Source organism: Cyclopterus lumpus, chromosome 22, assembly GCF_009769545.1.
Source record: "Cyclopterus lumpus isolate fCycLum1 chromosome 22, fCycLum1.pri, whole genome shotgun sequence".
NCBI lineage: Eukaryota > Metazoa > Chordata > Actinopteri > Perciformes > Cyclopteridae > Cyclopterus > Cyclopterus lumpus.
In genome coordinates, this window is record NC_046987.1 from 5,663,792 (window position 1) to 5,689,322 (window position 25,531).

Genomic DNA, 25,531 nt, shown 5'->3' on the forward strand with positions numbered 1-25,531 from the left:
CGGCGACACATAAAACTACAGCTCCCGACACAAATAAAAAGCGCCCTCCTGTGATTTGTTTTTAGCTTAGCTGGGTCACACGAGTGAAATTGTAACCGAGGGGAAAAAAAGAGAAAAGTTAAAGCTTCTTTTCTGTAAACCATCTCGCAAACGTCTTGCACCTCCCCATCTCGCGAGTTACGGGTTAGTCTTCAGCTTCCTTATTGATACATATATATATATTTTAAGTGGTGCTAATGTTTCTAGCTATCTAACTATACTGGATAGCTAACATGCTAACGTAATGCTAACTTGACGTGTTGTCGTTTGTTATTGTTTATTGTTCGCGTATAAAACACGTAAGTTAGCTGTCCTAGTCAATTAAAATCGCTTTGCTTGATGACGATGTAACCTCAATGTAACCACCAAGAGGGGTTCATTCTTGTTGTGACGTAAGACATTATTTCAATACAGATTCATGAAGAAATAAATTATGTATACGATTAAGTTGGAATATAATTTCGGTGGCTTCCCCACATCACCGTCTGCATTTAGCAAACAGCAATGGGGATATTAGGCTGTGTATAATATATACAAATGGATGAGAAAAAAAATATGAGAAAATGTTTTCGGTAATCAACGAATCTCGGTGATGAACTCGTTCTTGCTTTATGAGTTACTCTTGAGAGGGTTTTTCAGAAGTTCTTTTGTCATACCCGGTGAAAGAAACTCTGTGTTCAGCATTTATGATTATTATCAATACGTTAAAAGAAAAAGCTATATCTGTTTATCTGTAAAAACGAAAAAAGAAAGAGCCTGACATTGTTTCTCTGTCCCACACTACCAGTCTGGCGTTGTCTCGCTATGCCAGTGCACCGTGACCGGGAGAAGAAGGAGAGCACAGCGGAGGAGATGGAGGTGGAGGAGCACGAGCAAGAGGCGTCCAGCTCAGAGGAGGAGGATTCTGACACCTCATCTGTCTCCGAAGATGGAGACAGCTCTGGTAAGCTAAAACTGTAGAAAAAGAGCATAATGTTCTCCTTCAAATTATCTTCATTATTACCATTGAAAGTAGCATTATTTCAGTGTGAGATTGTGATTTAAAGTAGTTCCTGACAAAGGTTTGACTGAACGTCCGTACGCTATGAGTCGTCCGTCCTTCAGACACTGTTTATTTGCAAATCTTTTATGGCTGGCAAAACAGAGTAAAAACAGAGTAGAAATATATATGTCTTTCATCCCGATTCCCGATACGTTATAATAATTAATCTAGAGGGTTTGTGTTGCTTTTATCATGTTCCAGAAATGGACGAGGAGGACTGTGAGCGGAGGAGGACGGAGTGTCTTGATGAAATGTCCAACCTGGAGAAACAGTTCACAGATCTCAAAGACCAGTGAGACAAACATAGATTTTGTTTTGTGAAGTTCATCTAATGGCTTTAAAATGTAGACTTTAAAAAAACAAATGTAATTAATAGGATTTCGTTGGAGTCACACGTGTGTGTGTGTGTGTGTGTGTGTGTGTGTGTGTGTGTGTGTGTGTGTGTGTGTGTGTGTGTGTGTGTGTGTGTGTGTGTGTGTGTGTGTGTGTGTGTGTGTGTGTGTGTGTGTGTGTGTGTGTGTGTGTGTGTGTGTGTGTGTGTGTGTGTGTGTGTGTGTGTGTGTGTGTGTGTGTGTGTGTGTGTGTGTGTGTGTGTGTGTGTGTGTGTGTGTGTGTGTGTGTGTGTGTGTGTGTGTGTGTGTGTGTGTGTGTGTGTGTGTGTGTAGGTTGTATCACGAGCGTCTCAGTCAGGTGAACAGCAAGTTGGGAGAGGTGGAGGCCGGCCGGGCGGCAGAATATCTGGAGCCCCTGGCCGTGCTGCTGGAGAACATGCAGGTCCGCACCAAGGTGGCAGGTAAACTTGGAGACGCTGACACACCCGGGACGCCTCGCACACTCCGGCCTCCTTTAGTCACTCCGTCATTCCCTCCGCTTTTGTCAGGCATCTACAGAGAGCTGTGTCTGGAATCTGTGAAGAACAAGTATGAGTGTGAGATCCAGGCGGCCTGCCAGCACTGGGAGGTCAGAGACAGACAGACATTCAGAATTACATTTGAATTTGTGTGACAGTTTTTTGCTCATTATGTCTGTACTTTTGTGTGTGTGTGTGTGCACGCAGAGCGAGAAGCTGCTGCTGTTCGACACGGTACAGAGTGAACTGGAGGAGAAAATCCGAAGACTGGAGGAAGACCGACACAGCATCGACATCACATCAGGTGACACACGCAGAGCACAGTCGTGCAACCGAATACTTTTTGTATCGAGGCGGCAAGGACGTGCACTGTGTTTTTGATGCGTGCGCACAAACGTTTGAATCCGCCGTCTGTCTCTCTCTTTTCAGAGTTGTGGAACGACGAGTTATCGGGGAGGAAGAAGAGAAGGGACGCTCTCAGTCCGGACAAGAAGAGGAGGCGGCCTTCGGTGGTGTCCGATATCCTTCCACTGTTAATGCTCTCCGTCACTGTTGACACCACTTGGCATTCGTGCTGCTCCTATGAATTCCAAATGCTGGTGTCTGGATGTGTCCTTGTATTCAGCTCTGTGTGGCTCCGCCCTTAACTCCGCTCACGCCCATATATCGTCTACATGCTGCCCGACTTGGACATCCTGGAGGACTGGACGGCTGTCAGAAAGGTGACTATGTCCCATGGTGGAGTTAGTGTGTGCGTGTGCGTGTGCGTGTGTGTGTAGGCAGGCATCTATTAACAACAATTGTGTGTGTGTGTCGTTCTCCAGGCCGTGGCTACGCTGGGTCCCCACAGAGGGAAGGCCGACTCCGACAGCCCCGTGTTCCCGTTCAGACAAGACAGAAGCAGGCCCATTCTCAACTGCTGAGGAATACTCTCTCTCACACACACACACACACACACACAGTCGCACAACAAAGAGCGCACTCGAAACACACCAGGGCCACAACACACACAAAAACGTGCACATGAGTCGTTCCCACAATCCACTACACCCCGTCAGCTGAACATCCGTCGGTAAGCGGCCTCTCCGTGCCGACACGCAATCGGGACTCGCGGGTTTGGACCCTCTAACGGGACAACGGGAGCATCGTAGTTGCCGGTTCGACCCGTTTCAAGACTCGTGTCTGCTGAAGCCACCGAGACTCATTCCAGTGTTCCTTCCGTTTAATTTCATTGTGCGAAATTTGTTTGTGGAGTTCTGGCGAGGCTCCAGATCGGTGTTGTAATAATCCCTGGATCGGAATCGAGAGGCTGTTTTTCTTCAAAGTAATTGTTATATTTTGGATTGAAAATGTTTGAAATGATCACCTACCAGAATCTGGTGTTTGGTGAGAGGGCCAGTGTTTAAGCTTGAATTTATTCGGTGTGTTCAAACGGCTAATTGAGTGGGAACGCAACCGAAACCTGGCTTTGATTGAAGCAGTCAGCTTTTTTTTCTTTTTAAACATTCAAAGTACACCATCACCTAGATTTGGAGCTTTTTATTACAAAAAGAATAATACATTTAACAAACACAAGTATTTTTTTATTTTATTTTAAATTGTTTGCAGTACTATATTCACCAACTGTCCACATTTTTATCAGGGGGAAAAAACTGGAGCTTTTAGACTGTTTAGTTTCATGGAGTATTCAAACCAGGAAGTTACACGCTCAGTGAGGGTCCAGCAGAAGTTCTGGTTTCACTGGCTCCTCCTTTTTATGGGCTGTAATTGTAAGTATTGAGATTTTTAAAATCTCAAATCTCTAGTGGGTTATTGACAAAGCTTCCGTTAACATGAGGAGTTATTCCTCATTATATATATATATATATATATATATATATATATATATATATATATATATATATATATATATAATCTTGTGACTGTGCACAGAAATATTGAACATTTTTGTAAAAAAAAGGTGTATCCGCTCAAATGTCTTGAACGAGACTAATGATTTGTTTCACGTTGAGGTGTTTTGAATAGTTATGTGGCGATCATGTGCGAGTCGTTTCCAGAGAGCCTTCCAGGAGTCTTCGTTTCCTGCGTCTGTTAAATTAATGGTTGCCTTCTTTCTTGAGGTACGTCTTGCATTTTTAACCGTTACAGCGTGGCTGCAGAGGCTTAACGATATTTAAATCCTCCCGACTCATCCAAATACAACTTATGATCATCATTTCAGGAAGTATTGTATTTCTACTGGACACTGACGTGTTGGGTCGTGAACTCGCCCTCCTCAAACCGCCGGTGGACTTCTGTTCATCACCAGCTCCATTGGTGAGCGTGATGAGAGCCATCGTCTATCTAGACCATACAGTGTTGTCGGCATACTTTTTTTTTTTTCCTCACCAAACTCTCATATTCAAAAAAAACCTATATTTTTGCTAACAGGTGGCTATTTTTAATGCAGACACTCTTTAATTACAAACACATCACTGCAAACTGGTGTCAGCAATGCAACCAGTCATGCTAACCACATGAACAAAATCATTTTCTAAAATAAAAATCAATAACTGAGGGACAAATGTAATACAAACATGACAGAAACCACGGTATCCCCTTTTTAAAGCAGGCATCACTGTTACGCTCTCCTTACGCATCTACCTCCTCTTTTCTCCGTCTGTCTGCTCATTCTTTAAAGAACAATCCACGTTTGCATGATCGCTCGTGAACATGCTCATATCTTCACGACCATCCTGACGAGAGCATCCCGCCATTGACTTATGGCCATCGGTTATTAAAGGATGACGAGCAAGCTGCCATGGATTTATATCATTAGCAGAACATAAAGGATGTCAAATGTTCAAACCGAAACTTGTTGACCGTCTGTATAAATGCTGCGTCAGGTACATTTGTGTCTCTGTTGTCGACGTGGGTGGGTTTTACAATAAAAAGTTGTTTTATAAACACTTTGTAGTGTCTGTTTACGGTGTTTAGCGGGGGATGAGTGCTTTGATGTCAGAGCAAGTGGCGTCTGTAAATAGTTTAGTGAGTAGGCTCACTATTACATATTTAGCTGTTTTTAATGATAATACGTGGCTGATGTAAGAACTACTTCCCGCTTAAGGTCAATTCATTTAATGAACTTTCTCTTAAGGTCGAGCAAATTACACGGAGTGGATGGCGAGCATGGACACGAGAATAACACAATTTAACTCTCTCAATTTGTAATCTATAGCTAAATGTGGATCTATTACACAGAAGCTTGGTGTCTAGTTTATACCTTTTACGGGGGGGGGGAGGTACATTTTGAAATCTTGAGCTCGACAGTTAACGTTTCACTCTGTCTCCAAAAGAATAAAAGCATACTTTTCCCTCACGTTTCACATCTCGCTGTGCTGCATCAGCTTTGTTGTTTTTGTGCCTCGAGTAAAAATAACTTGCTTTTAAAAAGGTGTCCGTGTACACTTTGTTTGCCTGCAACAGCTTTGTATTTAAAATCCTCCTAGAGGCTCCGCCCCTAAAAACAATAAGATGTGGCGCTTCCAATTAAGTCACATAATTAGTTAAATAAAGCCCACCCGTGTGCAATCTACTAGTCACAAGATCCGTGACTCAGAGGCGGCCGCAGCCTGCGTTTACAGCCTGCTTGTGTGACGGACGGCGTTACAGCGCTGCCCTGACACAGGAACCGGTTTGCCTCAGTGGAAAGGAGCCATCATTATTGTAATTAGTCACACTTATGGTTTCTCCTGCTCCGACACGTGAAATGTCTGATGTCAGTTGTCTCTATATATTAGGATAAAATGTTTGATAATTAGCCTTTCTCATAACAGAGAAACCTATGTGTGTATACCAACACAGAGGCGATACTATGCAAATCTGCATAGGTCTGTTTGCAATTCCATTGAATATTTAACAGGAATGTTACATCTGAAATGATACAACAATCATAAGGGTACAAGACCTATTAATAGCCAATCAAAACCAATGCTTCCGTGTGTTGCACACACAGCCGAATAGAAAACACTGAAACCAACTCATCACATGCCGGTGCTTCGATGTTCTCGCACAACTAATTAAACAGAAACACATCGGTGGAAGACGGAGGTGTTGTCAATTTGACAGTCTTTATTCATCCGTTAATAATAATAATTTTTTTTTTTTTACAAAATTCACATGGGTGTCGTCTTCCCGGCTCTCCAAGTCCGTCCGTGCGTCTCGCCGCTCTGACAGGCAGCACGAGTCACAAGCGGCTACGATGAGCCACCTTCTCTTGTTCTTTGTTCAAGCCGAGGCCACAAACCAAAGTCCTTGGAGCTTAATCAAAAGCACTGTTTTTGAGTTGCTGCCGTTTGAAACGACAGCTTTGTTGACGAGGTGAAGTCCTTTGAATCCCACAGGGGCAGCCAGGCAAGTTCAGTGACGCAGTTTAATCCTAGTTTCTAGTTTGACCTCTGAGGAATATTTAGAGTTCAAGATCACGTCAGTTCAGTCGCTGACGAAACGAGAGGGATCAGATTTAGGTGGAGCCCGAGCTTGGTCAAAGCCCACGTGGATGCTAAATGGCTCGCTTTTGTTGTACACTTTTTTTTCTTCATGATAATGACCGTAGCAGAAGCCATTTCTCTTTCTGTGCCGTCGGGATGAAATGATCACTGATGCAACGCGTAAAACCATCGATTCTCTGTCACATACAGCATGTCAACCTTTGAGTGACAATAAAAATTTCTGGCATTCCACACACACGCACACGCACACTCACACACGCACACACACAGATTAAGCTGCCGTGATGCTGCTGCTGACACCAACTCCGCAGGAACAGGAACTAATTCACAGGGAAGATAGCTGGATGATGAGAGGGCAGAGCGAGAGAGCGAGAGAGAGAAAGGGAAAGAGCAGAAGCAGACAGACGGCAACAAACTGGGGTAATGAAGGCTGATGGTTTCCCCGGCGGTAACACCCCTTCATTAGCTAACACGTAGACGTTAAGAAAACAGAGTGATGGGAAACAGCCACCTGCCCAACCGTCCCATCTACCGGCGATTTCAACTTTAACCATCACCTCGCAGCTCAAGATGAAGAACCTGATGAGGCTCAAATGGCGTCCTCGGGCAAGGGCGTGCGCTCCTCTGACGACTGGCTGTACGGCGGGGAGGGACCAGACTGCCGAGGAGGGAGAGGACCCATGGAAGGGTGTGGGGGGCCGTCGAGCATAGGGGGGCACATCTGGGGAGCGTATTGAGGGCGAGGGCCAAGAGGCCCGCCGGGTGGGAAACGAGGCAGCATCATCCTCTGAGGTGGAGGGGCCCACACTGGAGAAAAGGGGGGAGAGAGGGTCAGATTAACCGATCGCGTTTCGAGACAACGTGGCGCCAAAAAAGGGTTTGCAAAGATAGACTGCTTACTCGGCATCATGGGAGGGCCCGCGGGTCCCCTGGGCGGGTAGAAATCAGGAGGTGGCGGTCCATAGGGGGCTCTACGAGGAAAGGGGCCACCCATGGGACCCATCGGGTGGCCGGGAGGGGGTGCGCCCCCGAACCTTAGATCCGCTTCAGGGGGAGTCCTTCGATCCCCAGGACCAGACTGGTAATACAGATATTAAAAAAAAGAAATAAAAAAGGTGATAGTACAGAGGCTAACTGCCGACCCAAACGCACACAAATACACCACTTACCTCTCTGTGTTCCAGTTCCCCGGGCCCGTGGCTGTTTTCTCTGTAGGGGCCATCTGCATTGTCATGAACACAGGAAATGAGCAATCATGAAGGAGATGGTTCCTGCGTGTTGTCTCGATATTCACAACGGTTCGTTTGTTTCGACTGTACAGTCCAAAGGAGTGAAACACAGCAGAACACTGCAATGAGGCGACGACACGCAGCTTATGCAGGTTCATGAGCAACTCACCTGCCATGTCTAAAGGGTGAGGGGGACCCGGGGGGAGACCCCTGGGATGAAGAGGGCCGAGAGGAGGCAAAGGGCCCAGAGGTCCTGGAGGAGGTCTCCTGTACATCGGACCTCCTGGTTCTGGGAACATATAGCCTAAGAGACAGACGCACACACAGTGAGATGGAAAGCACACGCAACAGCTTTCTGTTTCCAATGTTGTAAAAAAGTTAAACAAAGCTCCAATTTGTAGTGGAAAGACAGGATGATGTGATAAATGAACACTTTCATCACAGAGCTTCACAGACAGCTGCAGCTTCCCGTGTCCAAACCTCAAAAAGCATGAAACACGACACGCATGCAGTGCCGACGTGCGTTTGGCACGCACATGCACTCGATCCGATGTCGACCGACCTCAACGCAGGCTGCGGCCCTTTTGAACTGATGTCATGAGCTACACTTGTGCATTGACAGCCGCTGCACTCAAAGTTCCCGGAACAATGCGCCTTCAGCACGTACGTGACATATTGGTCCTGTATACGTGTATATGGTGAGTTTTTTAAGTAATGGAATAATGACCATGATGAATGGTGCGTTACACAAAATGTGTTTCCCCCCCAGACAGTAAATTTAATCATAACCCTCGATGTCTTCATAGGCAGGACCGGTTACGTGAGCGCCACTAGGCCTCCGACAGGCTGACAACCCACCAGACGTTACTGATTCACTCAGTGTGTCGCTCTCGTACACACACACACACACACACACACACCTGGAGGTCCTAGGGGCCCGGGGGGGCCATGGGGTCCTGGTGGGGGTCCCCTGCGATCTCTCTCCCATGTTGGAGAGATCGAGCCGCTGTCTGAATGAGGACCTCCGCTTCGCTCCAGCTCTCCTTGGCCACCTGGGGGCTCCATTGGACCACGAGTCACTGTGGAGCAAAGGGACAAGGAGAGAGAGAGGAAAGGGAGAAAAGGGAAAAGAGACAGAAGAAAAAATATCAGACAATTAGGCCAGAATGAGTGCGATTGCAAGAGGGACATAAAGAGCAACTGTCATGTCAATCAGAAGGAACCTATGCCAATAAGACCATCACATGGCCACTATTGTTCCCCATTGACTTGCCAGAGCACCAACAGCATTACTGGTGGTTACTGGTCTAATCTGGTTCAGCGTGCAGCTAGGTCTGTGTGTGTGTGTGTGTGTGTGTGGAGACTGTGACTGTGTTTGTGTGCGTGTGTGTTTATACCTCTAGGAGACAGTCGAGCCGGCGGGCCGTCCATTAATGTCGGAGGAGACAGAAAAGCTCTGGTTTCAGATGCAGGTCGACCCAGAGGAGACGGACCGTACGGGGACCTTTCTGCTGAAAGGGGGAAGTGTAGTTCGGTGAGAGAAAAGTCAAAGAAATCTGCAGCCTACTGCTTCTAGGCTGGGGTCCGCTGAATATGACGAGAGTTCAATAATGCATGATTTAGTTTATAGGTGTGTGTGCGCGCGCGCGCTGTAACCTCTGAAGGGCAGTGGCCGAGCCAAGCTGTCCAAGGCGTAGGGATCTTTGTCGAGGGCGTCTAGTTTAAACTGTGTGTCTGTGAGCCTGTGAACAAACACAAAGTCAACCAATTAGAAACTTTTTTCTGGACCTGAAAATGTACACAGTATATACAAAACAACAGATGAAAACATCTCAAACATTTCTGTGGAATTCAGAACTAAGTGCATCTTTGAAGTTCTCCCACAGTCGGTGTCATGAGTCACAAACATGAATATGTTCGAGGAGAACTGAAGCACGCTTCAAAGCCACAAGAGCCTATTGACAAAAAACAGCAAGTTGCTGGTCTACTGTTTGTTTGTGTTATTGTGCAACTATAGTGAACTATCTAAAAAGGAACTAAAACACCAAAGTCACACAATAACGGCAACAACCTAACTCATCCAGGCGGCGGTAGACTCAAAGGGAGTCTGGTCACTTTGAAGCTAACAAAGAGAACGGCTCCAGTTCCCTGTTGGAAAGGGCTGTCTGAAAACATTTGTGAAAACATTTTAAATATAGGGTACGCTTCAACTGATAGATTTTTTTTAGGTTGTTAGTTGTTGTGCTGCTGCCCTCGCATTGCTTTCCTCCCGTGTGACGTTACTCAGGGGGAGGAGTACCTCATACAACACCAACTTCAAAGCATCCGTACTATCCCTTTAACCTCTTGTTAATTTCATTTAAGTTTAGGTTCGGGGGTCAGTTACTGTCTGCTTACTTCTGTCTAAAGAGGGCGTTCTCTCTCCTGATGTCTGTGAGCTGTCGGTCTGCTCCTCGGGCTGCCAGCTGGAAAAAAATGTAATCAAGCCAAGATCAGAAACGCAACATGACATAAGTACGTACAAACAAATGCAGTCAAGTGCTCAACATTAAGAGAAGTCATTTTAATGCAGCACTCCTAAAACACACACTACTCTGATCTAACGGGGTATGTGTGTGTGTGTGTGTGTGTGTGTGTGTGTGTGTGTGTGTGTGTGTATACGTGCGCTGCAGTGACAGGAAAATAGAACTGAACTGAATCTTTTTTGGCTATCAAAAAAAGAAGAATACTCTTTACATTTTTATTAATTTTACTAACCCAGTTATTGTGAGCCTTCTTCTCGTGTGCCGATATTTGAGTCTGGTAAGATTGTTTGGTTTTCTCCAGCTCCTCCTCCATCTCTCCCGCTCGCTGTCTGAAGGACAAAAAAAGGCGACATTACAGGCGAGATTACACCCCCCCCACCCCCCTGCACACCGTCAATGTGTTTGGGGGGACACCTTTTGAGGGAACAGCTACCTGTAGTTGCCGAGCTCCTCCATGGCCAACGCAATGTTTTTGTCCGCTTTAGTCAACTTCTCCTCTTTCTGTGTGCGCTCCTTCTCCTCCACCGTCAGCAGCCTGCGAATGCACACGTTCATCAACATCTGCGATAGCTGCTGTAACTTCTCCACGCAATAATAATGCATCCCCGCGCGGGTCCGTACCTGTGCAGCTTGAGCTCATTCTCTTGGTACATTTCTGTCATGATCTGGAGTTTCTGTTGTAACCTTTGGACCTGTGAGAAAATGTACACGAAAGCAAATAAGTGTGGAACAACAATCCGATAAATAAGATGTCACACAAAGGCTCAGTTGAGGGCGGCTACCTGGTCTTGGTACTGCTCAGAGTCCGACTGCAGAGATAACTTCTCATTGTCCAGCTCCTTGATGCTCACTAGAGAGGAAAACAAACAAACACTACATCAGTGACATGTCAGGTCTCTACGCTGGTATCGTATCAGACAACTAAATGACTCACCTTGCAGGTCTTCTTTTGCTTTGACTTCATCGTTCAGCTTGGCAAACAGTCGGTCCTTGTCTTCGTCTACCGATTTGAGGTCTGCGTTCAACTACAAGAAAACACACGCTCAACATATCAGCAGGCATTCCGCATACAAATATACAGCGATTATATGAATATGAACGAGTCTGGTTGCTAGCTTTGGTTTTCCTCCATTAAATTAAAATACCTTAGCAGCGTAGATGAGTTTCTGGACTTTCTGGAGATGGCCTGGTGCGTCCGTGACGTCCACTTTTCCGTTCGCCGCCGCTCTGCCGTTGGATGTCTCCTTCTCTCCTTCCTCCCCGCCCTCCTCCTCCAGGTCTGAGTCCCAAGCTTTCATCCTCAGCAGCCGATCTGTCAACGACTGGAAGAGCACACGCATTTGGCGTCAAGCTCATTTCTGACGACAAAAGAGGGGATGCAACCGAAGGCCCTCGATCAATTGCATCCGCTTGCAGCCTTCCTCTGTAGTATTTCCCCAAGAGTCCCATTATTTTAAACCAAGCGTTTAGCAGAAATCTCAAGGTAATATCACACAGTAACGAGCCACAACACACTGTAATGAATGCCGGAACCAACCGTACCGTTATGCGCTCATCCTTGTTGGCCACATCCTGCAGCATCACGCTGTGGGCCACCTCGCACCTGCTCATGTCCTCCTCCAACTCGCTCACTCTCTCTGCCCATCCCTCCACCTGCTGCCTCAACTGAGAAAAGAGGTAAAGGGGAGGATGAAGACGTAAAGAGTAAAGAACCATGACTCTAGTACAGTATGTGACTGGATGGACTAAGTGGAACAGACTGGCGAAGCAGCACTTTCAATTCTACCACGTGCTTTATGTGTCGAGCATCCTACCTGAGCATTGCTCTCCTGCAACAGGGCGTTCTCCTCTCCAGCCCTTTCCAGATTGCTCTGGAGTCTGTCACTGTTCATGCTGTACACCTTCAGAGTGGTTTGTGCCTGGAGACAAAACGGGCAGCGATTCATTTAAAACGCGACGAGACTGCGCAGAAGAGGGAAAGATGAAGCCGCTGGGGAGAAAGACAGGAGTGCGAAGGTACTGAGAAGAAGGGTTAGGTAATGGTACCTGCTCTTCTTGTGACTGGAGGTCTCTGGTTTCTTCTTCAGTGGTTTTCATGCTCTCGTCAAGAAAAGCTAACTGGAAGGATAACCAAAACAATTATCAATATCACACTAATGCAATGGATTTCCATTCCCATCCAAATATCATTCTTGATAAAGGATTGTGGATGTTACAGCTACCTACCCTCCTTTCCTGCTCTAGCCTACGTTCCCTCTGCTGGTCCAGTTGATCCTTCAGCTGTACCAGATCCACACCCAGCTCCCTTTTAGCATGTTCTAACTGTCTGGCTTTGACCTGGAGGAACAAGAAATCAAGGTTCAAGAGAGCAAAAGAGCAAGAGAATATGGAGGGAACACGAAATTCAGGTCACAGTATTGGAATGTGATAAATCACTCATTCAAATGTGGCGAGGCAGTTCAATTCGTGAAGTTTTCTGTACCTCTATCTTTCAGAGCCAGATATTACCCTCAGGAGTAACACACCATTACATTTGCCAGGAGGGCCAGAAACATGAATGAGCATTCTGCTCCATAACTGCTGGCGGTTTAAACAAGCAACCGTTTGCTAATAAGTTTGCGGTATCAACTTGATAGGTGATGATGTGTCAACGTCATTTTCATAGATGGTTTCTGCTGCCCCAAGTGGCCAAAATAAATCTGTATATAAATCAGTAATTGCAGTTTTCACTGAAGACAAATGGGTAAAATGCGCAAACAATAGAATACATTGAAAATCTCAGCAGTTTTTTTGGGCAAACCTTTTTTTTTTAAGGAGTACTAACTGACTAAAATTACATCTTATGAACAACAGACACTGCAGAAGTTGCTTTTTTTCTCTCTCTGCCTTACCTCCAAATGATCTGACTTTTGAGTTTGGGCCAAGACACCACTGTCCCTCAGCGTGCTCTCCAGGTCATCATACTGCAAATGAAACACAATGAGGAAATACATTTGAGAAGCAACACTCATGCCAGCCATGACAAAAAAAGAGCCTTTCAGCAGGATTTAAACTTATGTTCATAACTGTCTTTCATAGCTTTGCAATGGGAGAGTTTCTGCAGTTTGACCGCCACGCTTCAGACAACATGCATAGAACTCTGCATCTTGCAAATCTAGCGATTTTCACACCATGGAAATTCAAACATATTATATGAATTTGGCCTCAGTTTGAAACACACCGCATTGTATGTCAGACAATCAGACCACCAGTCATTAAGCCAGTCAGCACTGGCACCAGTACCAACCTCTTGTTGACATTTGCTGAGAGTCTCAAGGACTTTACACTTCTCGTCCAGCAGCTCCGCCACTTGATCAGCCATCCTCCGCTCTTTACCTGAAGGAAAAAGGAAATACAAAGCTTATGAAGACAATCAAATTATTTTCTAACATACTTTTGGTTAATGAACAGTGGCCAGAGAGAGGTTTAATTGGCCGTGATTAGTCATAAAAATGTGACACGAAGGAATAAGTGGTGAGGAACTTACTTTGATACATTCTGCTTTTGACCTGTGAAGAAAGAAAAAGAAAACAACGTTGAACACAAATTTACGGGATTAATTGGTTCGTAGATTTGCCGACTGCAAATGGCAATTATAAAATTAGAAGAGAACATGCTGCATATAAGAGCTTTGTGGCGTTGTTGCGTATAATATACATGGCTGTGTACTTACAGAGCTATAACATCTCCAGGTGAACAGCAGCATTGTCACCAGCCCCACCAGACTGGAGACGATGACCGGTTCCCATGGCACCCCGTACAGGTCCGGCCCGGGTCTGATGTCATCAGGCAGTGACGACACAACCTGAATGAAGAGGAGAGGTCTGTTTGTTTTGAGAACTGGTTTCAGCCAACAAGAGGTGTGATTGGTTCGCTCTATTTAACCAGTAAAATAGTTAGTTACTGTGGATATAAGTATCGGCTTCTCTGTGCTGAATGACTGCCCTGCGAACTAGTTCTGATCAATTGCGGTGAATGAAATGCAAACGTTACAGATGGGGTCAAGCAGCCTGGCAGAGACCCACAAAAACCGCTGTTGCTTCAGTTGGTAGGGCTTCTTGCATGTACCAAACGAGCCCAACAACCGGCTTATTTCATCTCCAAATAGTCCCAATATTCTTACAGTTGTCCAACGTATGTACATTTAGATAGTATTAGTATGTATATATTGCAATTTGTAGCCTTGAATACTCAGCTTTCCTCCACAGCTGTTAGAAGGCATATATATATATGTGTATATATATATATATATATATATATGTGTATATATATATATATATATGTATATATATATATGTGTATATATATATATATATATATATATATATATATATATATATATATATATATATACACACACTCAAATATAACAAACACCTTCCATATTTTAGCAGGATTAACACGCTAATGCTAGCTACCCGTCACTAGCTAACTCTGTGGACAATTACAAACACGTCTGACAACAACAACAACGACTCAGAATCTCCACGTCGTCTTGACAGCTGGTTAATAGCACTGGGCCGACACACGTGCAATCATACACGAGCCGTACAAACTCAGATGGTGTACTCGGCAATACCACAGTCGATACAATCCGTTACGTTATGTCAGCGACGTCGGCTAGTTGGTAAATGCTAACGAAACCTGCCACATAACGTACATCCTTCACTTTCTCCACGGCGATACTGTAGTAAGCCTCCGCCGTCGCCTGAAAGTCGACCGCTTTGCTGGCCGACAGGTCGCTCGCCGTATGTTCCGCCATTTCCGAATTATCTCATTTGCTTATTGTTTGAGAGATAGCTGTCATTTAAAAAATATAAATATTATCCCGACCATAGGGACACAAATCGAAGCAGTCAACCGGGCTGGCGGCGATTTCACATCCTTTTCACAACACCGACGCTCGCGAGTGGACCACGTCGCGTTGCACGTCATAGGGCCGGCAGGATGTTGCTTTCGCTCTAAAAATACGTCGTCTAGATTCTACTAGATTAGTTTGGCTTCATAACATAATATAAATCATATTTGAACGTATTTAAATAATTAATTAATACATATACATTGATCTGAGCACTCACGGGGCCATATCGATATATTTACACCCCCGTCAGTGTAAATGGTTCACTCGCAGCGTCACCAATTGTAAAATGCCACACTGGCACATCGGAGCACTTTTAAAGTGACACCAACAGAAACAGGTGTCACTACAACCAGGTCTGACTACACACAAATCGAAAACTCTGTGTCGTTGAGTCTTTGATAATCCCCCGAAAAAATGAAATTATTATTCTTAACTGAGCAATTAATGTTTTTCGCACAAATGCCATACTTCTCACACAGTTTACGACCGTGTGTCACATGTGTTGAGTTGCAGGGTAATGGTAAATAACAAGCTGGTCCCAGTAGGACATAGGTGGGGACTCGACTCAGTCAGCCAATGTTTCAAAATTGTACTCACCGACCTGGCCTTATTTTCCTCCATGTGAAACTATCACTCGTCACTAGCCTCAAATCATTTGAAACGGTTTGCCTCTAGAGAAGCTGTAATAGACCCACCAGCACTTAGGAATGTGTGATGATGACGCAGCCAAAGCGAACTTGAGTCCAGAGGGAGAGTCAAATCGACGTGACACAAGTTCCTTGTCTTAAAGAACCAGACTACACAGTGTATTGACCTTGAAAGATCAGCTAGATGGACTACTGAAGGTTTGTTAGAGGGTCAATCCCATGGCACAATTATCAAAACTTAGTCATGTATATAGATAGACATGTGTCCATGTATACTTATAAGTTACCTGACCAACATGTTAAAACTGGGACAGACAAAAATGCACCCTGCTTTGACCCCCAGTCATAATGTCTACTAAACAATGCTGTGAAGTGGGAAAACTGTGAAAAAAACATTTAATTTAATAAACTAGGCAATAGTTTTTTAGTTGTTGTCTTTTTAAAAGAAAGACATTTGACCCCTTGCCCCTGGGGAAAAGGGATTGTGCTCCAATGTTCTGTTCGGATTCAAATCAATATATTATGTCTTTACTGCACATCTTGTGCATGATGAAACACCCTCTCTCAAACAGACGTACGTTATCTATTAGTATTATTTAATGGTGTTTGGAACAAATCTGACAGACGACGTAGATCGAAGAAAAGCTATAATGTGTGGTAGTTGTGTAGTTGGGTGTCGCACGACATCCGGCCTACATGGAGTTCAATCTGCAGTTAATCTTACCTGTACAGTAAGCCATGTCAGGCGCTCCCTCGTTGCATGAACATGAGTGGTTGAGTCTTCGGCGATTTGATGAGCAAAGTCCCGAATTTGCCTTATTACCTCTGGAATCAGATTCACAAACATGTTGCCATAAAAGGCATATTATTCCAATTCAGTATTAATGTACTAACGTGAAACTAACATTGCAAATAATGTTCTGCATGCCACAGTGTTCCAGGTTGTGTGTCGCAGGAGCATTGAGGATGCAGCCGGCTACGTTGCACTCCTTGTTTTTAAATATCTTATTGCTTAATATCTTTAAATAATTTTTGTATCCGTCTTGATTAAGGGACACTTGAGTCATCCATACCTTCCAGTGGCTGTGGTGGGGGCATCCCCTCCTCTTGCCTTTCCTGATCCTCGGTCACCCTCTCCTTTGCTGTGCTTCCACTCAGTCGTCCATCTTTCTCTTGACCCAACCCCATCCATTCATCTCTTGGAGTGTTGGTCCTATCCGGGCCCTCAGAGGAATCCTCCTCAGCGGGCGTCTCCTCATCTTCGTTGTGAGTTGAACAGGATTCCCCGACACAGCTGGCCTCGCCTGCATTTAACAGGGAACACACATGCACTCGGATTGAGATCATTGCAAAAAAAAAAAAAAAAAACATAGTTGAATACAAAATATCAAAGTAACTTCAAGAATATCTTTGTGACCATGAAAAATACTTTTTGTACGTTTGTGCTGCTGATGTCTGATTCACCTGTGCTGAAAGTCTCTCTCACTCTTGCCAGCAGCGTTTCTAGCTTCTGAAGTGCAATGAGCACACTGGTCTTGTCCTTGTCCTGCTGCGGTGCATCCGCGAGCCTCGCGCTGGGAGCCACCAGAGCCTCCCTGTGATGACCCAGAAGCCTCTCTATATCCAGCAATATCGAGCCATCGCTGTCGGGGTCACCGGTCGTGGGTTCCGCGCTCCCCAACATGTAATCCAAAAACTGCAACTTGTGTCGTCCAAAGAGCTCCGTCAGAACGGTCGCCTCGTCGGCGCTCATGTGGGCGAGGAGGCTCTTGTAATGTGTGGCGAGGGTTTTAGTCTGGGGGGGGCTTTTTTCCGCGGGGTGAGAACGGCCACCCGTTGGGGACGGAGGTGAGGTCCGGGTCTCTGCGACTTGGGGGGAAGTGTGCAAATCTTGCATGTAAAGCTGACCCGAATCAGTGGTTGAATCCAGTGCTTGCTCAGAAGGGAGAGAGGCTCGTACCGTGGACGTGTCAGAACCCGAACTCGGGGAAGACTCTTTGGACCCACCAGTCTCGGCGAGGGGCGATCCAAAAAAGCTAAAGGCGCTTTTGAAAAGGCCGAACGCACCTCCACTTGGCCCTGTGTTGTGACCGTCTGACGGAGCGCTTTGTTCGGACATCACAGACGGGCTTTCAACGGACGACACTGGAACCGCTATCGCTCCGTCTGACCTGAAATCAGCCTCAGGCTCTGCGTTCATCTCCCTCTCTTCCTTATCAGTGTGCTTCTCTGTTACTATCTTAGGATCAGAGCATCCTTGCTCTGTTTCCTCCTCAGCGGAAACCCCGTTGCTGATGGTTCCGGGGTCTTCAAGCTCAGTGTTGTAGGCCTCACCAGAATGCAGCTGATCATCTTCTGTGTTCACAGTTGTCTGGCCAAGTGAAAGTGGATCCGCACTCTCACCTGAATGTGGCAAATAGTTGTTCCCCTCGTTTATTTTCTCTTCCTCCACCTGTACTCCATCCTCATCCTTCTCCACGCCTTCAACTGGTACCAGCTGACTCGCTCCTATCCTGTCTGCTAATATTTGATCATTGTCCATTGGATTTTGCTTCCCTGTCTCCATTGCCCCTTCCTCTATTGAGCTCAACATATTCACAGGATCATTTCCTTCTCTGTCCTTTACAAATCCGTCTTCGCTAGCCTGAGGACAAAGGTCATTTGAACATTTAAGGGTCTCCTCTTCATCTTCGATCCTCCTCAAACGGTCCACATTCTCCATCTCCTCAACCTCCTCCTCTTTCATTTGACCCCTGACCTTCTCTTCCTCTCTCTCCTCTCCTTCCATCGATGGGTTTTCAGTCCGACTCTCTTCAGTCTGCGTGGACGGTTCGGAGAACACAGATTCCGAGCTGCTCTCGTCTTGTGTGTCTTTCCCGTCGCTCTCTGGCTCTGGACTGTCCGTGTCTTTCTTAGCATGAGGTAAAGAGTGGAGGCTGTTTTCCATCTCTTCCTCAAAATGAGACTCTGCTTGTTTTTCTTCACCCACTTTAGTATCTTGTTCCTTTACTCCTTCTACCTCCTTTAACTCCTCCCTTTCCTTAACTTCTTTTAATTCTTCCACCTGCTCCTGCTTTTCCTCCTTGAACTCATCTATATCCTGCTGCTTCCACTCTTCCTTTATCTCCTCCACTTCCTCCTGTGTCCCTACTTCCTTTATCTCCGCCACTTCCTCTTGTTTCCCCTCTTCCATTATCTCCTCCACTTCCTTCGGTTTCCCTACTTCCAATATCTCCTCCACTTTCTCTTGTTTCCTCTCTTTCTTCATCTTCTCCACTTCCTCTTGTTTCCCCTCTTCCATTATCTCCTCAACTTCCTCCTGTATCCCTACTTCCTTCATCTCCTTAACTTCTTCCTGTTTCCCTACTTCCTTTATCTCGTTCACTTCCTCTTGTTCTCCCTCTTCCTTTAGCTCCTCTACTTCCTCCTGTTTCCCTACTTCCTTTATCTCTTCCACTTCCTCTTGCTTTCTCTCTTCCATTATCTCCTCCACTTCCTCCTGTTTCCCTATTTCCTTCATATCCTCCACTTCCTCCTGTTTCCCTACTTCCTTCATCTCCTTAACTTCTTCCTGTTTCCCTACTTCCTTTATCTCATTCACTTCCTCTTGTTCCCCCTCTTCCTTTATCTCCTCTACTTCCTCCTGTTTCCCTACTTCCTTTATCTCTTCCACTTCCTCTTGCTTTCTCTCTTCCATTATCTCCTCCACTTTCTCTTGTTTCCTCTCTTTCTTCATCTTCTCCACTTCCTCTTGTTTCCCCTCTTCCATTATCTCCTCCACTTCCTTCATCTCCTTAACTTCTTCCTGTTTCCCTACTTCCTTTATCTCGTTCACTTCCTCTTGTTCCCCCTCTTCCTTTATCTCCTCTACTTCCTCCTGTTTCCCTACTTCCTTTATCTCTTCCACTTCCTCTTGCTTTCTCTCTTCCATTATCTCCTCCACTTCCTCCTGTTTCCCTATTTCCTTCATCTCCTTATCTTCTTCCTGTTTCCCTACTTCCTTTATCTTCTCCACTTCCTCTTGTTTACCCTCTTCCTTTATCTCATTCCCTTCCTCCTGTTTCCCCTCTTCCTTTATCTCTACCACTTCTTCTTGTTTTCTCTCTTCCTGTATCTCCTCCACTTTCTCCTGTTTCTCTATTTCCAATATATCATCCACTTCATCTTGTTTCCCTTCTTCCTGTTTCTCTACTTCCTTCATCTCCTTAACTTCCTCCTGTTTCCCTACTTCCTTTATATCTTCCACTCCCTCTTGTTTTCTCTCTTCCTTTATCTCATACCCTTCCTCCTGTCTTCCCTCTACCTTTATCTCCTCCACTTCCTCCTGTTTCCCTACTTCCAATATCTCCTCCACTTCCTCTTGTTTCCCCTCTTCCTTTACCTCCTTCCCTTCTTCCTGTTTCCCCTCTTCTTTTATCTCGTCCACTTCTTCCTGTTTCCCTACTTCCTTTATCTCCTCCACTTGCTCCTGTTTCCCTACTTCCTTTATCTCCTTCACTTCCTGTTTCTCCTCTTTTTTTCTTTCTTTCACATCCTGCTGTTTCACCTCTCCCTTTGACTGTTCTATCTCCTCCTGCTTTTCCTCTTCATTTGACCCCGCTTCTTTAGTCTGAGTCTCTTTTCCACAGTCTGTAGCTGACTTGAGACCACTTTCATTCAAAATGCATTTCCCAAACTCAATTGTCTCAGTTTGAACTGGCTGGAGGTTGGTTTTGTCACCATCTCTCTCAGTTTCTTTAACAGTTTCCTTCAGCTCGTGTGCATCACCAACACTTTGAGTGGCCCCCTGCTGCATATGTGGAGACACAGAGTCCTGGTCTGCACTGTTTTCCATCTGTGTTGCGCTCTCACTGGTGGAAAACGTTCTTCTGTCCTCCTCTGAGGCCTTTTCATACTTACGGTCAGTACTTTTATTAGTAGAACGAGATGATCCGAACTCCTGAAAGCGGCCCTCACCAGCCTCCCCCTCCTGTCCCATCTCACCCTGAGGTGTCTCTGTTTCTGTGCTGCCAATCATAGCTTGTGAATCTGAACTATCAACATTGGTTTCTACACTGTGAGCAGGTTTATCAGACCCAAATGTGATGCTAGATTGGGTCAAAAAATCCTGATTATTGCCGCTTACAGTTTTACCCTTGTCCCCTCCTGCTTCTCTGTTATTAACCATGTTTTCTATAGATTTAGGCATCTGATGATATTTACCCTTCATTTTTGCAGATTTCTCTTTTTTGCGATCATCTGAAATATTGTCTTCCTCTTCTTCCTCACTGCTGTTGAGTATTGAGGACATTCCAACTTCAGTCTGGGACGTTTTCTCGAACTCGGTCTGAAGAGGAACGTCTTCTAGGTCGACCTTGGATGCTTCATCTTCAGGTGATACACGATCCTTGCTGCTTTCTGAAGTACCTATAACGTTATCGTTCGTTTCAGCATTGACTCGTATCTCTGGTGGGACATTTTGGTCTTTCTGAGTTTCTCCCACATTTGATTCATTGCCAGCCTGTGTCTCTACCTCCTCTGTCCGTGCACTTTGAGATTGACTGGTATCCACATTCTCCGAGCCTGTCGGATGTTCTAAGGTTTTGTCCTCTTCTGTCCCCTTCAAACCACTTCCTGCACTCGCATCAACTTCCTGCTTGTCTTTCCCGTAGCCTAAAATGGCCCCGATCCCCATAACCAACCAAGTGCCGGATGCCGGCAGTACTTCCTCATCCGGGATTGTCTCCTTGGCCTCTCTTTCAGGCACTGCCTCGTGCCCTGACTCCTGATTGGTCAGGCCGAACCCCAGCGTGCTTGACAGTCCGCTTCCCAGCCAATCCAATGTCCCCGTCTCTTTCTGCTTCTCTTCATGTAATTGGCTGCCTTCCAGGTCGAGAGACATCCTTCGACTCCTGAATATCTCTGCTGGTTCTTTGCCATCTTCTCTTTCTTCTCCTTGAGCTTTTTCTGCCGTTTTTGCTGTCCCTCCTCCAAAGCCAAGCCACCCAGTCATGGTTGACGCCAAAGAGTCTGCATTTTCTGTGTCTTCTTCTGTACCTTTCAAAGCATCATCAGGTTTCTCTTCTCGTCCAAACCCCAGCCATCCTGTCACGGACGAAGCGACAGAAGCTTCGGCCCGCGTCTCTGTTATCTCGTCTTTCTCCCCTCCTTCAGTCAAACTGCCGGCTTCTTCCTCTTTAGCCAGACCTAACCACCCTGTCACCGAAGAACCGAGCCAGGAGGAGGGGGCGGGGTCAGACCCACCTTGTTCCATCCGACCTGCAGGAGTCTCCCCTGCGCTCTCCTGAGTCCCGGCAGTGGCGTCGCTAGCACTCTTGCTTTCGTCCACTTCTGCCGATGTTCCGTCAGCTTCCGGTGCCGAAACTGGAGATTCGGCAGAGGGCTCTTCCGATGTCGGAGGACTTTCAGCGCTTGTGTCATCGGGGTAGGGAGTGGTGTGGGCGGTTTCTGACTCATGGTTTTTCTGATCATCTTCAGAATCACCATCCAAATGACTGGAGTCAATGAGGTAACCAAACTTATCCATGCAGAAGAAATCAGATTTCTGAATGAAAAAAAGGGAAATGAGGAATAACAGATTTGACATTTGACAATTTGGGGTTAATTACTGTACCATATCACAGTATACCTAATGTCACTCTAGTCATTAGCAACCATGTGCTATAGTCTTCATGAAAGTGAATGATTTGATCAAAGCCTATAATCTAAAGAGCTACTGAAAATCAAAGCCTATTCACCTGTGTTTCCACTACTTTTTCCGCGGTAGCGTAAACCTGCTCCTCCTGCACCGCTTCCTTCGGGAAGTAGCCAAACTGTTTGTCAATCTGAAAGCAAAAGGAAGCAGAGTTCTGTAAGGCCACGGCAGCATTGTGGACGAATGGAGGAAAGAGCACACACCAATCAAGAGGAGACTTTTCTAAAAAGGTTTCCCACTTTGATTGTCAGCTCCGCGGCTGTGATTACGTGTATGGTGATCAAAGTGATGCAAATGAGGAAAAAAAGATGACGTCGTTAACAGCTGTAGTCTCATCAGAAACGAGGCTTTGATCGTGAGCCTGATTTAATCACACAAAGACTTTGTCCAATAACTCTTAGAAATTCAGGAGGATACTTGGAAATAAACAGCATAGCTTGTAAAAAAAAGGGATTTCATTTGTGTTATTTTTAAATATATATAATCTAATCTGATCCAAAATCCACTTTGCCATTTTAATCAATAATGAAATGTCTCTGAAAAGCAGAAAAGGTCTAAAGGTGATTATCAAAATAAAAGACTCACAGGTAGGTGGTGATGTCCGGTCAGCACATTAATACGTTAGTGTTTACAATTCTGCCTGTTTTCGTACATAATTACATCATCATATAAATGGACTGGAACGCTCTCACAGACATTTGTGTTCATCGGGTACAATGTCACCATGATTTAGCCAAACAGTGCAAAGAAGCCTGAACTCTCTGCATTATAATCAGGACTAATCTCCTAAATCTAGAACTGGGCACTGTTTGAATTAAGAGAGAGAGAGAGAGATAGAGCTGTCCGACTCACGCTGCCTGCCCAGAGGTCTCCTCTCTTCCCGGACAGTTTGTGGTAAACAAAAATGGTGTCCCCTCGTCTGAAGCTCAGGAAACGGCAGTCCTCGCCATGGTGGTCCCTGGTGGCCTGCACTCTGCTCATTAGGCCTGCACACACACACACACACACACACACACACACGCACGCAATTGAATAACACAAAAAAAACAACAACAAAACACAGATTACCATCATAAAGAAAGTTTCTAAAAACCGACACATTCATTATATATAAACCGGGTCATAGACTACGATATAGGAATTAAAAACTTACTTTCACACTCAGAATCCCCACATATCTTGTAGTCAGACAACAATCCCAGACTGAAGTGAGGTAAAATCACAAATACTATGCCTGTCCGCCACATGATTCTGCGTGCCAGTGAAACAGCCATTCTTGTTGTTTTAACAGGAGTGTGTCAGGAGGAAATCTCCATACCAAGTCTGAAATAACTGCGGCTAGTTGTGCTGGCAAGTGGACATTGCCTCTAAACTGCTGCCGTCATGAAGACTCAATGGTAAATGAGAGGGCTGAGATAAGATACAAAGCTAGCTTGAGGATAATCATTAACACACAAGAGCTGTTTGCAATACAGCATTATCTGCACACTGGTCAAAGCAGGGGCGTTTGTAGGATTCAAAGAAGGGGGGGGCTAAGCCCCAAGGGGAGCAGCACTCTCAGGTACATTTTTCTTGGGGCCCCTGATGTCCATTGTTTCCGACAGTTAGATTGGTTCAATCAGAGTGTGATTTTGCTCTGTAGTTTTGCTTGCATTCAGTATATGATAACACAAGAGACAACATTTCATGGTCATAGTGATATTTTATGCTCATTTGGACACTATCACTGAGATAAAGTGTCAAATATACCATTCAATGGAAAATATATATATAATAATATATATTAATGCAAAGAATAGAGAGATGTCGATAGTTATTTCTTGTTTTTCGAATTCGCTCGTTCACTCTCGCTCAATGGAGACATTCATTTGCCTCAAGTAAACAAATGAATGTAAGCAGGTAACAGTTGTTAACAACTACAGACAGACACATTCTGTATCTACCTGGACTTACAGGTAAACCTGAATGTAAGCAGGTAACACTCGTTAACTACAGACAGACACATGCTGTATCTACCTGGACTTACAGGTAAACCTGAATGTAAGCAGGTAACAGTTGTTAACAACTACAGACAGACACATTCTGTAACTACCTGGACTTACAGGTAAACCTGAATGTAACCAGGTAACAGTTGTTAACAACTACAGACAGACACATGCTGTAACTACCTGGACTTACAGGTAAACCTGAATGTAAGCAGGTAACACTCGTTAACTACAGACAGACACATGCTGTATCTACCTGGACTTACAGGTAAACCTGAATGTAACCAGGTAACACTCGTTAACAACTACAGACAGACACATTCTGTAACTACCTGGACTTACAGGTAAACCTGAATGTAACCAGGTAACAGTTGTTAACAACTACAGACAGACACATGCTGTAACTACCTGGACTTACAGGTAAACCTGAATGTAAGCAGGTAACACTCGTTAACTACAGACAGACACATGCTGTATCTACCTGGACTTACAGGTAAACCTGAATGTAACCAGGTAACACTCGTTAACAACTACAGACAGACACATGCTGTAACTACCTGGACTTACAGGTAAACCTGAATGTAAGCAGGAAACAGTTGTTAACTACAGACAGACACATTCTGTAACTACCTGGACTTACAGGTAAACCTGAATGTAAGCAGGTAACACTCGTTAACTACAGACAGACACATTCTGTAACTACCTGGACTCACATGTAAACCTGAATGTAAGCAGGTAACACTCGTTAACTACAGACAGACACATGCTGTATCTACCTGGACTTACAGGTAAACCTGAATGTAACCAGGTAACACTCGTTAACAACTACAGACAGACACATGCTGTAACTACCTGGACTTACAGGTCACTCCGTGCATCATTGACTTTGAGCTCACCTCATTGGCTGTCGTTGAGAGAGGTTACTTGGCAGTGAGAGAGTCCGCGCAGCAGCAGCCTCCCCAAGGTCCTAGTGCCCGGGGATTATATCGTAAAGTATGATGATAGGCTATTGGGTTGTAATTTGAAGGGGGAGAAAACATACAAACCAGAACGCACGCACACACTGTAAATGACAGCATCTTGTCTCGCAGGCTCGAGGGCGCTTTGGAAAACGTGGAAATGTATGTTTC

At 45.2% G+C, this 25,531-nt stretch overlaps 3 protein-coding genes across 9 annotated transcripts; 1 reads left to right on the top strand and 2 right to left on the bottom strand.

The window, feature by feature from the left end:
• Positions 1–26: 26 nt before the first annotated feature.
• On the top strand, positions 27–8,567 carry brms1la (BRMS1 like transcriptional repressor a). 3 transcript variants are annotated; one of them, XR_004611866.1, is made up of 10 exons: positions 27–183; positions 827–982; positions 1,283–1,373; positions 1,747–1,874; positions 1,962–2,041; positions 2,139–2,235; positions 2,361–2,450; positions 2,589–2,653; positions 2,756–4,051; positions 4,153–4,880. XR_004611866.1 is itself a non-coding variant. In XM_034563123.1 (10 exons), the coding sequence occupies exons 2-9, from the start codon at positions 844–846 to the stop codon at positions 2,852–2,854; spliced, it is 789 nt and encodes a 262-aa protein (XP_034419014.1). In that variant the 5' UTR covers positions 27–183; positions 827–843; the 3' UTR covers positions 2,855–2,891; positions 8,545–8,567. The 3 variants fall into 3 exon arrangements, 2 of the variants coding, with proteins under 2 accessions (XP_034419014.1, XP_034419013.1); XM_034563123.1 differs by lacking the exon at positions 4,153–4,880 and adding an exon at positions 8,545–8,567 and having other exon boundaries at positions 2,756–2,891; XM_034563122.1 differs by having other exon boundaries at positions 2,756–4,880.
• On the bottom strand, positions 1,869–15,756 carry LOC117751320 (melanoma inhibitory activity protein 2-like). 5 transcript variants are annotated; one of them, XM_034563117.1, is made up of 24 exons: positions 14,875–15,119; positions 13,888–14,019; positions 13,702–13,723; positions 13,462–13,550; positions 13,067–13,138; positions 12,402–12,512; positions 12,222–12,293; positions 11,990–12,094; positions 11,718–11,840; positions 11,321–11,497; positions 11,110–11,200; positions 10,958–11,025; positions 10,797–10,867; positions 10,609–10,710; positions 10,408–10,504; positions 10,048–10,115; positions 9,307–9,392; positions 9,048–9,161; positions 8,571–8,729; positions 7,820–7,954; positions 7,591–7,643; positions 7,322–7,499; positions 6,979–7,228; positions 1,869–1,988 (listed from the first exon to the last, which is right to left on the bottom strand). In XM_034563117.1, exons 1-23 carry the CDS (start codon positions 14,974–14,976, stop codon positions 7,011–7,013), a joined length of 2,445 nt encoding a protein of 814 aa, XP_034419008.1. In that variant the 5' UTR covers positions 14,977–15,119; the 3' UTR covers positions 1,869–1,988; positions 6,979–7,010. The 5 variants fall into 5 exon arrangements, with proteins under 5 accessions (XP_034419008.1, XP_034419011.1, XP_034419009.1 ...); XM_034563120.1 differs by lacking the exons at positions 1,869–1,988; positions 14,875–15,119 and adding an exon at positions 15,673–15,756 and having other exon boundaries at positions 6,024–7,228; XM_034563118.1 differs by lacking the exon at positions 1,869–1,988 and having other exon boundaries at positions 6,024–7,228; positions 15,048–15,164.
• A 669-nt stretch (positions 15,757–16,425) lies between these two features.
• LOC117751545 (titin homolog) lies at positions 16,426–23,663 on the bottom strand. Its single transcript, XM_034563464.1, has 6 exons — positions 23,570–23,663; positions 23,269–23,402; positions 22,460–22,546; positions 17,187–22,266; positions 16,796–17,026; positions 16,426–16,547 (listed from the first exon to the last, which is right to left on the bottom strand). The coding sequence occupies exons 1-6, from the start codon at positions 23,661–23,663 to the stop codon at positions 16,426–16,428; spliced, it is 5,748 nt and encodes a 1,915-aa protein (XP_034419355.1).
• Between the last annotated feature and the right edge of the window lie 1,868 nt (positions 23,664–25,531).

Coding starts and splice junctions, on each gene's coding strand:
- brms1la (XM_034563123.1), top strand. CDS start 844: ATGCCAGTGCACCGTGACCGGGAGAAGAAGGAGAGCACAGCGGAGGAG. Junction 983..1,282: donor CGAAGATGGAGACAGCTCTG/GTAAGCTAAAAC, acceptor ATCATGTTCCAG/AAATGGACGAGGAGGACTGT. Junction 1,374..1,746: donor TTCACAGATCTCAAAGACCA/GTGAGACAAACA, acceptor GTGTGTGTGTAG/GTTGTATCACGAGCGTCTCA.
- LOC117751545 (XM_034563464.1), bottom strand. CDS start 23,663: ATGTGGCGGACAGGCATAGTATTTGTGATTTTACCTCACTTCAGTCTG. Junction 22,547..23,268: donor GAGACCTCTGGGCAGGCAGC/GTGAGTCGGACA, acceptor TTTTGCTTTCAG/ATTGACAAACAGTTTGGCTA. Junction 17,027..17,186: donor GAGAGAGACTTTCAGCACAG/GTGAATCAGACA, acceptor TGTTAAATGCAG/GCGAGGCCAGCTGTGTCGGG.
- LOC117751320 (XM_034563117.1), bottom strand. CDS start 14,976: ATGGCGGAACATACGGCGAGCGACCTGTCGGCCAGCAAAGCGGTCGAC. Junction 11,026..11,109: donor AGCAAAAGAAGACCTGCAAG/GTGAGTCATTTA, acceptor TTTCCTCTCTAG/TGAGCATCAAGGAGCTGGAC. Junction 8,730..9,047: donor GGCTCGACTGTCTCCTAGAG/GTATAAACACAC, acceptor TTTGCTCCACAG/TGACTCGTGGTCCAATGGAG.